The sequence below is a fragment of the Electrona antarctica genome (genome assembly GCF_951216825.1).
Source record: "Electrona antarctica genome assembly, contig: scaffold_81, whole genome shotgun sequence".
NCBI classification, from domain to species: domain Eukaryota; kingdom Metazoa; phylum Chordata; class Actinopteri; order Myctophiformes; family Myctophidae; genus Electrona; species Electrona antarctica.
Genome location: NW_027638136.1, coordinates 445,953 through 457,500, shown reverse-complemented (window position 1 = coordinate 457,500; position 11,548 = coordinate 445,953). Strand labels below are relative to the sequence as shown.

General features: G+C 42.8%; 1 protein-coding gene across 2 annotated transcripts in view; it reads right to left on the bottom strand.

Annotated features, from left to right (window-relative positions):
- LOC306918361 (transmembrane protein 106B-like) overlaps positions 1-10,339 on the bottom strand; it is a 29,366-nt gene extending 19,027 nt beyond the window's left edge. For both annotated transcript variants that reach the window (XR_013789326.1, XM_079531256.1), the window contains exons 1-3: positions 10,285-10,339; positions 8,083-8,289; positions 2,505-2,568 (exon numbers count right to left, since the gene is read on the bottom strand). Coding sequence is in view for 1 of the 2 variants with exons in the window: in XM_079531256.1 (XP_079387382.1) it covers positions 2,505-2,568; positions 8,083-8,281 (263 nt within the window). In the remaining variant the exon portion in view is untranslated. The remainder of the gene's footprint in view (positions 1-2,504; positions 2,569-8,082; positions 8,290-10,284) is intronic.
- Positions 10,340-11,548: the final 1,209 nt, after the last annotated feature.

Genomic DNA, 11,548 nt, shown 5'->3' with positions numbered 1-11,548 from the left:
GGTGTGGTGTGGTGTGGTGTGGTGTGGTAGTGGTGTGGTGTGGTGTGGTGTGGTGTGGTGTGGTGTGGTGTGGTGTGGTGTGGTGTGGTGTGGTGTGGTGTGGTGTGGTGTGGTAGTGGTGAGTCAGTAGTAGCTAGCTGCATGTACATGTTGAAACTTGGGCACCGTCTATCATACCTTTAAAAATCACACCTGTGTGAACTGAGTGGTGTAAGGTTTTATATAGCATGATCAGCTGTGGTCTGACGTAATGTCTGACGTAATGAAATCACACCCGGATGTGATTTCACAACTGGCTCTTTTTGTGCAGAAAAAATGACCATGGTTGCTACGGTCATCCAGTTCACCCGGGTGTGATTTAATTACGTCAGAAATTATTTTGAACATAGCAACCATGCTCATTTTTTTCTGCACACAAAAGCCAGTTGTAGGAGTGGTTTACACCACTCAAAAAATAATGAATAGCCTTTATATCAGTTGTATCATAATTGTGAACATCCCTGATCCAACCTAAAATGAGGACTATAAATGATAATTTGCAGTGTGATGATGATCACCTCTCCCCAAGGCTCAACACTTCTTTCTACTCAGGAGCCTCCGACGTCTCATCAGAAGATCCATGGTGACATATGAGGGTTTACTTAAACCCCTCTATTTATGCAATATGTTGCCCGTGTTTTGTGATAGGCCTGTCGATGAACCTCACAGCAAAAGTTGAAAGACAGTAGATGAATAGATAGCCTATATTTATAGATAGATAGACCACAATCCCTGCGTGTGTGTGTGTGTGTGATATAATAGCCCTATATTAACTATTATTGTTAATGTTAAGTAGCCTAAACAATCTCTCTCTCACACACACACACACACACACACACACACACACACACACACACACACACACACACACACACACACACACACACACACACACACACACACACACACACACACACACACACACACACACACACACACACACACACACACACACACACACACACACACACACGACTCGGTGATATTGATTATTTTAGTAAAAAAAGTATGTCTACTATAGTGGCCCAAGTTTCACATCATCTGCTAATTAAAAGCAAACATGCGCTAAACGGGGAGGGAGGGGTGGTGGAGCACCGTGGAGGAGCCCACGGCATACAGGGAAGCCGAGGGTCAGTGACAGACCGACAGCGCCGCGAATAGGGTCTCCCTTCCCCTGGAGACTTGAGACTGAATGTCCGGAACCCACACGTAAACACAAGCTGTTTAATTGCTTCCATGACGTGCTGAATATATAAAATTGTATTTCTTTCCATAAATATGGCATGCTCTTGCTAAATCAACATTAACATTACATACAGAGCCGCTATTTAAAATATATATAATTTAATTCGATCTCAGTGCTCGGGTTTCGCTCGTGGCCTGGGGGAGAGGACACGACAGCGAAGTGGAGCAGAGGCTGTTTTCAACCCCAAGGTGAGCACATGAGCCGGGGTAGACGAGAGAGAATCAAGACCGGTCCGTTGTCTCGTTCGGTTATTTACAAACATGTTTACCAAGATTATATTATTTATTTATCCATAAATAGGTTATGATGTAACTAAATATATAATTATTTCTCCTCTACAGCCGCTATTTTACATTTTAGACTTTAAAATGCGCGTCTGCTCGGACTGCCTATTTTCTGTCTCGTCTCAAGGCCAGTCCAGGCCGCTTGACTGACAGGTACCTTCCACTTTCTAAAAAAAAGCTGCTTCGAAATAATTTTAGCTTTGCTTTATTTTTCTACCTTCGTAGGTGTGAACGTAGCGTAAGCCTTGGCTTCAGCCTACGCCTTTTATAAGTGGATCCAACCGCATGTATGTAGATTTATGTATGTATGTATATATGTATATGCATATGTATGTATGTGCTTCCTTTGTTCTTTTAAAAACACCAAATAAACTTACCTTACCTTATATAGACATACAGCTTAAGAGGGATCCGGTAAGGATCCGGAACCGTTAAGAGGGATCCGGTAAGGATCCGGATCCGTTAAAACCCTAACCAATCCCAACCCTAGGTGGAACGTGTGTCGAATTTGAAGTCTGTTCTCCAGTTACGTGTATTACAGACGTACGTACGTACGTCCGTACGGACGGACGGACGTACGGACGTACGGACGTACACACACAGACTTGGTGCATTTATCGATAGACTAGAGCTCATGAGCCTGACATCTGCCAATCAATCATGAGCCTGACATCTGTCAATCAATCATGAGCCTGACATCTGTCAATCAATCATGAGCCTGACATCTGTCAATCAATCATGAGCCTGACATCTGTCAATCAATCATGAGCCTGACATCTGTCAATCAATCATGAGCCTGACATCTGCCAATCAATCATGAGCCTGACATCTGTCAATCAATCATGAGCCTGACATGTGTCTACACTAGAGCACATGATGTCTAAATGACATTTTAACACTGCAAGGTCGTCAAGGTCAAGGTGAAGGTTACGTACGTGCGTCGGGGCCTCAGTCTCTGGTCGCTGTAAGGAATCAGAGCCACCAGTTGATTCTCCTGACCTGAAAAATACATGAAAACATAAATATATACGTCACAAGAGCAGCTATACTGTAGATCAATAAATAAATATATACGTCACAAGAGCAGCTATACTGTAGATCAATAAATAAATATATACGTCACAAGAGCAGCTATACTGTAGATCAATAAATAAATATATACGTCACAAGAGCAGCTATACTGTAGATCAATAATACATATATACGTCACAAGAGCAGCTATACTGTAGATCAATAATACATATATACGTCACAAGAGCAGCTATAGTGTAGATCAATAATACATATATATACGTCACAAGAGCAGCTATACTGTAGATCAATAATACATATATACGTCACAAGAGCAGCTATACTGTCAGATATTTCTATCAACAATTACTAATTATTAAATCACGGGTTGTGAAAGATCTCCCTTTAACCCATTTTGACCTGAGATCAGATTCTACAAAATGTCTTCTACATCCTGACAGTTTTCTGAAAAAGCTATGTTTCTATGTCAGTCGTTCTTCGATTTTTCAAAAATAGCAGACCTACAACCTCATAGCGCGCCACTCGGTGGCGCGCTACGAGCTTGTAGATCTGCTATTTTTCAATAGCTAAAGCATAACACAATGCTAACACCAGAATGGGTTAAAACACAATTGACTAATTGACTATTGAATTAAACAGCCTAAATAAGCCAGCAGCAAAAACACAGTCAGAAACAAAGCTGGAGTTATTAGTTATTATATATTATTATTATAGTTATTATAAGCCATTTATCTTAAGTCAAGCCAGGTTAGACGGCGCTTTGAATAATGAATGAACCGGAGCGAATGTCCGTGTCTCACGCACACTTTGAGGATGGAGAGGGCCACTATATTTCCACACTCACTCCAGAGGGCCACTATAGTTCCACACTCTCTCCAGAGGGCCACTATAGTTCCACACTCACTCCAGAGGGCCACTATAGTTACACACTCACTCCAGAGGGCCACTATAGTTCCACACTCACTCCAGACTGCTACTATAGTTCCACACTCACTCCAGAGGGCCACTATAGTTCCACACTCACTCCAGAGGGCCTCTATAGTTCCACACTCACTCCAGATAGTCCGTGAGCCAGGGGGGTACCATCTGGCTGAATAAGGCTCATAGTGATTTTTGTGAAGGTATACATGTCTAGAGTTAGAAAATATGTGATAGCATTGCACCCGTGGTAGCTTTATGAGTGCTATCATGCATTTTATTTTATAACACTAGGCGAAAATTGCATGGATCAATATGGGAAAAAAAATAGTAATACACCCCCCAAAAATGATAGAAAAGGTTTTTCCAATTGGTTCTGGTACCTCTAGGCATGCTTAAGAATATACTGAAAATATAGGAAAATATATGTTCTGGAAAGGCGTAATTTTCAAGATGGCGTCCAATATGGCTGCCAGGAGCTTAAAATGGCTATAACATCATTATTTGGGGGTTTAGGACTAAAGGAATGTGGCTGAATCAGTGAAAGTGATCAGTTAATTATAGGGATGTGCCGATGAGACATTTTGGCCGATATCGATATCCGATATAATTAATTGCTGTTATGGCCGATAACCAATATTACCAATGTCGATCTCATTCTGTATTGAAAGATTATAATTTTGTCTATTCTGAAAAATACATGTAACAGGGTGTCTGCACTGCAGGCTTAGGCAAGTCACATCTAACTTAAATACCTTTATAATATTGTGAGCTTGTAGATCTGTTCAAACTGTTACTTTGGGCTTGTTTATCTGTAAAGATCATTAATTTCATTATTTTCATTTTTTTATTTATTCCAAACATGTTAAAATATAAATGAGAAAAGACAAAGGAAATAAACGTCCAAAAATAATAATAATAATGATCTTTCATAATCCTTAACTTATGTTTATGTTCGAAAGTCGGGCAGATACTGGCACTGAGGAGGATATTGGAAGGGGTATGGGAGCACAACCTGTCAGCGGTGATCACATTCATTGACTTCCAAAAGGCTTTCGACACCATCCACCGGGGGAAACTCATGAGTATTCTACGTGCCTACGGAGTTCCAGAAAAGTTGGTCCAGATGATAGAGTCAAGCTACAGCCAGACTCGAGCCAAGGTCCAAGTTCGGCCTCAAGCTCAATACCAAGAAAACAAAGGTAATGACAGTCAACACAGAGGACAAAACCATTGCCACTGCAGACGGGACGGTGCTCGAGCGAGTCGAGGACTTCAAGGACCTCGGGGCCTGGACTGCCTCAACTGAAAAGGATCTGAAGGTTCGGAGAGCACTTGCCTGGAAAGCCTTGCACGGGATGAGGAGAGTGTGGAAATCAGACATGGGAGAAGACCTTAAGAGGCGGCTGTTCATAGATACTGTCGAGACATGGACCCTCACAGTACAACAGGAAAAATCCCTGGATGGAGTCTACACAAGAATGCTACGAATGGCACTAGGTGTCACATCAGAAATGTGGACCTCTTCTATGGGGACCTACCACGGGTCACGGACAAAGTCAGAGAGAGAAGGATGAGGCTGGCAGGGCACTGCGTCAGGTACCCAGAACTTGAGGCAAGTAAATTGACTATGGGAGCCAAACCCAGGGCAAAGCCAAGGGGGGGAAAGAAGCGTACCACCTATGTAGACGTGCTGCGGCGCTGCAGAGCTCAATAACCTGATTTTGGATAGGACATTGTGGAGGGTAGCGATCCAGGAATCCCGAGTTGGTGTTGGCTAGACCTCACTCTCGCAGTTACTATGTTCGAAAAAGGAGTAGGGAAAAGTTTATTGAAAAACGTAATCGGTCTGATTAATCAAACCGATGCCGATTAATCTAAAAACAACTCAAATCGTCCGATACCGATGTGTTTGCCGATTAATCTCCCATCACTAGTTAATTATGTATTGCCAAATCCAAAATGGTGTCCATACCACACCCAAAGTGATGTTCTATTGTACTGCATTATGTAAAAACATTACAATTACAAAATGAACAGAATAACTGTCACATAAAATCAATTTCTTATAAGTAGGTCAATCTTATGTGCTAAAGGTCAGGTCAATGTCTGTCTCATAAGCAGGTGTGTCCAAGCATGCAGCAGATACAGTATGGTCACTGGTTGACATGCACAGTATTCACCTTACCATTGATATGCAGCTGTTTGTTGTTGTAACCTACAGCAGGGGTATTCAACTAGATTGAACTGTAGAATGATGGTGTGTGGGGGCCGCACAGCGTGCACGCTTTACTGAAAATGTGGGGGTTCTCAAAATGCATTTGTGCTCAAACACAAAGATGTATACATTTGTGCACAGTAATGAGCAGGATAATATGACTATACAGCTATATGTTACCATAGAATAGATGTAGACCTATTTGACAGTGCATAAACATAATTGCCTTGACATTAACGACCTTCAATGGGACAGTCCTGTGCAACCTCATATCCATGTGCAAAGGCAAGATCAGAGCACAAAATACTTTGCTGGCAGGGAACTTCCCAGACTACCCTGATGTGCTGGGTGAGTTGGGTGTCACAATGTAACAATCTGTTGCTGCTGTTGTACCACGACAGTTGTACTCATATACAAGTGGAATGTGGCAGACCACCAAGCTCAATTTGAAAGTTCAGGTGATGTCACACAATTTGGATGGGAGATCCACATTTTGCTAAGGGTGACCTGACACCTGATGAGATGTTGAAGCTACAAATGAGAAGTGATGTTGATAATAAAGAGACGATGAGGTAGATCAGGATTTGGGTAAGATATTGCTGCCAATCAGGAGGGCTAGGGGGATGTGGTGGGTTGATTTTATGTTCCTGATTATGAGTTGAAGCTTACAGATATTGAATGTAGTTGCATTATCATATTTTCTTATGCTATTATTACAAATGTATAAGTATAAGTTGTTATAGAAATAGAAATAGTTGTTTCTGTTTCATTGACCAGACCTTTAACATGTGAGATTGACCTGATATAAAGGCCTTTTTTGATTATGCCAATTACCAAAGTTTGGGCAACCAAGCTAAAATTGTCCCCAAATACAAATCAACAACAAAAACGTAATATGAAACAGCATTATTAGGTTTGGTATTGAACAGATAGAAGTGTCAAATGGACTAAAAGGTGATGTAATGGTGAACGGAAAGTTATCTTATGCATTACTTACACTGTACACTTACACTATATTTAGTTTATTGAATTTCATAAAACATTTCATTAGAATTTATGTTCTAAGATGGTTTTAAATATTTACAGTTATTTACAGAGGGAACCTTTGTGCTGCATCTTTCATGAAAACAGAAGTACGTCTCATGTAATATATAGTCCCTATATGTTGTCTCTCCTGTAATAGATAACATTTCTAGATGTGCTAATTTTAACAACTTTTCAGAGAAATATATAGTCTGAGCTGTATCCCAACCATTCTTCAAAGATATATGATCAATAATAGGAGAGAACCATCAGTTTGAAGTAGAATGCTCCATTCGGATTTTGAAAATTGAGTTTTGGCATGTGGTTATAAATGGAGTGATAACACACAGAAAGCTACCACAGATGCAATGCTATCACATTTTTCCTAGCACTAGGGATGTATACCTTCCCAAAAATCACTATGAGACTTATTCACCCCATCGGTACAGATGACCCCAGATTTGGGGTCCTGGCTCACGGCCTAAGAGGGCCACTATAGTTCCACACTCACTCCAGAGGGCCACTATAGTTCCACACTCACTCCAGAGGGCCACTATAGTTACACACTCACTCCAGAGGGCCACTATAGTTACACAATCACTCCAGAGGGCCACTATAGTTCCACACTCACTCCAGAGGGCCACTATAGTTCCACACTCTCTCCAGAGGGCCACTATAGTTCCACACTCACTCCAGAGGGCCACTATAGTTCCACACTCACTCCAGAGGGCCACTATAGTTCCACACTCTCTCCAGAGGGCCACTATAGTTCCACACTCACTCCAGAGGGCCACTATAGTTCCACACTCACTCCAGAGGGCCACTATAGTTCCACACTCACTCCAGAGGGCCACTATAGTTCCACACTCACTCCAGAGGACCATTATAGTTCCACACTCACTCCAGAGGGCCACTATAGTTCCACACTCACTCCAGAGGGCCACTATAGTTCCACACTATAACTATAGTGGCCCTCTGGAGTGAGTGTGGAACTATAGTGGCCCTCTCCATCGTCAAAGTTTCCCACCCCTGGTTTCGGGTATAACATTACCTGACAGGGTTTAGGGTTTACCTCTAGGGATGCGTCCCGTACCCTGACAGGGTTAGGGGTTAGGGTTTAGGGTATTACCTCTAGGGATGCGTCCCGTACCCTGACAGGGTTTAGGGTTTAGGGTATTACCTCTAGGGATGCGTCCCGTACCCTGACAGGGTTTAGGGTATTACCTCTAGGGATGCGTCCCGTACCCTGACAGGGTTAGGGTTTAGGGTTTACCTCTAGGGATGCGTCCCGTACCCTGACAGGGTTAGGGTTTAGGGTTTACCTCTAGGGATGCGTCCCGTACCCTGACAGGTGGGACAGGTGACGCTGTCTCGTCCTGTGAACTCCACGTAGGGGAACGTGGACACGTCCCCGCCTCCCCCTCCCTTCCCGTCGTCGCCCTCTAGTGGAGACGTCAGGCTGTCCTCTCCGTCGTCATGGCGATGAGACGCTCTGGTGAGACGGGACAGAGACTTCCCCATGGTCACACCTGGAGACGCGCACATACACACGCACGCACGCACACACGCACGCACGCACGTACACACAGACACAGACACAGACAGACAGACAGACAGACAGACAGACAGACAGACAGACAGAGCTTGGTAAGATTGGACAATGACCTCAAAATCAAAATGTGCCTTGCATGGTTTCCTCTGCCTCTCCTACAGTACAGATCATGAGTTTGTAGATCTGCTATTTTCAAAAGATTATTATAATAATCTAAGTACATTCATGCCTTTATTTATTTATTACAGTCTTGATTTTGTCGACTGAAACTATGACGAAAAATGTTTGTTGACTACATTTGGAAACTAAGCTATGATGACTAAAACCAAGACTAAAATATAAATGACAATTTCGTCAACAAATAAAAACTAGACTAAAATGTTAGGAAGGGACTAGTGGACAAGACATCCAGTAGAAGTCATTTTACACTTGGTTGCATGCTGAAAATAGCTGATCTACAAGCTCACAACACGTCGCTGTGAGCTTGTAGATCTGCTATTTTCAGCGAGTGTAAAATCAGTCATTACGACGGCATCAAGGCCCGCCAAAATACATTTTAGTCGACTGAATCACCTGCAGATTTAGTCGACTAAACTCCTATGATATGATATTGATATTAAAATCAACTAAAACTAGACTTTAACACTAAATACATTCCAGGTGAACTAAATGAGAACTACACTATGTGACTAAAACTACAATCTAAATCAACACTGATTTTTATCAATTTCCTGTTGTTTAGTATATTATATAGTATAGTGTATAACATGGTGGACCAGTCTGTTGTAAACCAGTGTGATGCTCTATCAGTGGCCCCATGTACATGTACATACATCTATGTACATGCAGAACCAGTGTGATGCTCCATCAGTGGCCCCATGTACATGCAGAAATTCATTCGATCAGAATCAGAATAAAAATGCTCATGTAAACACCTCAATTGGAATAGAATATCCCATTCTGAATGAAATTTCATTCCGGTCTGGAGTATACCGTTTGAATCGGTATAGATCACCATATAAACACTTTATTCCGAATGCTACTGGGAGTTTGGAATACATGTATTATTTTACACATGTCTGCCCTTAGTAGACTATAGTGCTTTATGCCCATGTCCAAGCAGGGATGGTAGAAATGCGCTATTTTACCCATTAGAAAAATAAAAACACACCCGTTTTCTTACCCCATAATAAAATGCGCTATTTACAAACCCATCTGCGAATTACAGTGCCATTGCCAATTGCAGTGTATGGGTGTATGGATGCTGTGTTTTTTAGTTCTGGGTTGTTTTGGGTGGAGGTCGCGTGTGGTTGCAGGGACTGCGCTTCAAAATATATTTTTATTTTATTTTATCAGATAATAGCTGTTAGTGTTTGTCGGTTATTCATTTCTTAAGGGGTAACGGTTATGGGTTGGCCATCTCTATAGTCCAAAGTTATATTCCGAATGAATGCTTTGGTCATGTAAACAATTGAGGAATAGGAATACTTGTATTCAGGTTCCATGTAAACAGTTGGGTATGAATCTCTGTTCGGAATGAATTAATTCATTCTGAATACATTTTGTGCATGTAACTGAGGCCAGTGTGTCGTCCAACAGTAACAGTCTCTGTATGAGTTGAGCTTGAAATGTGTTAATAAATACTTCAATTAATCAGAGCTGTAAAACAACAACAATGGTAGTTAGCAGGTTAGCATGGTGAGCTAACTGTCAACATAACAGTGGTAGTTAGCAGGTTAGCATGGTGAGCTAACTGTCAACATAACAGTGGTAGTTAGCAGGTTAGCATGGTGAGCTAACTGTCAACATAAGTCAATCTACGTTCTATACATAATTATAAACACTGTAACAACACGACGCGCTCATTCATTCATTCATTCATTAAAAAGGTGATTAAAATAACATTCATCCATTACAGGTTATTACAATAAACGAACACAATAAGCTGTTATTGTTTATAAACAATAAATACCAGAACAGATAAACAGCTTGTTGTTGATGGAGGCGCTGCTTCACTGTTGCCAGACACAGTGACAGAAACAAGCATAACAGGTCTATGGAAACAAACCCTTCTATTCAGAGAACAGGCTGTGGTTCTCTGTGGACCCCCCCCCCCCCCCATTTGGGGGTCCTTGATATGAAAAGGTTTGACTGCGTTAGTAAATGGGCCATTTGAAAATAGCCGATCTAGAAGCTCACAAGCTTGTAGATCTGCTATTTTCAAAGACATTTTCAAAAATGTGGAATATCTTTTAAACATTTTAACAACAACAACAACAAGAAACTTGTATGGGGGTCCCTAGCTCCCTGCTTGGCATGAGGTGTTTTCAGATGGGGGTCCCTAGCTCCCTGCCTGGCATGTGTTTTCAGATGGGGGTCCCTAGCTCCCTGCTTGGCATGGGGTGTTTTCAGATGGGGGTCCCTAGCTCCCTGCTTGGCATGAGGTGTTTTCAGATGGGGGTCCCTAGCTCCCTGCTTGGCATGAGGTGCTTTCAGATGGGGGTCCCTATAGCTCCCTGCTTGGCATGAGGTGTTTTCAGATGGGGGTCCCTAACTCCCTGCCTGGCATGAGGTGTTTTCAGATGGGGGTCCCTAGCTCCCTGCTTGGCATGAGGTGTTTTCAGATGGGGGTCCCTAGCTCCCTGCTTGGCATGAGGTGTTTTCAGATAGGGGTCCCTATAGCTCCCTGCTTGGCATGAGGTGTTTTCAGATAGGGGTCCCTAGCTCCCTGCTTGGCATGAGGTGTTTTCAGATGGGGGTCCCTAGCTGTGTTTTCAGATGGGGGTCCCTAACTCCCTGCTTGGCATGAGGTGTTTTCAGATGGGGGTCCCTAGCTGTGTTTTCAGATGGGGTCCCTAACTCCCTGCTTGGCATGAGGTGTTTTCAGATGGGGGTCCCTATAGCTCCCTGCTTGGCATGAGGTGTTTTCAGATGGGGGTCCCTAACTCCCTGCCTGGCATGAGGTGTTTTCAGATGGGGGTCCCTAGCTCCCTGCTTGGCATGAGGTGTTTTCAGATGGGGGTCCCTAGCTCCCTGCTTGGCATGAGGTGTTTTCAGATAGGGGTCCCTATAGCTCCCTGCTTGGCATGAGGTGTTTTCAGATAGGGGTCCCTAGCTCCCTGCTTGGCATGAGGTGTTTTCAGATGGGGGTCCCTAGCTGTGTTTTCAGATGGGGGTCCCTAACTCCCTGCTTGGCATGAGGTGTTTTCAGATGGGGGTCCATAGCTCCCTGCTTG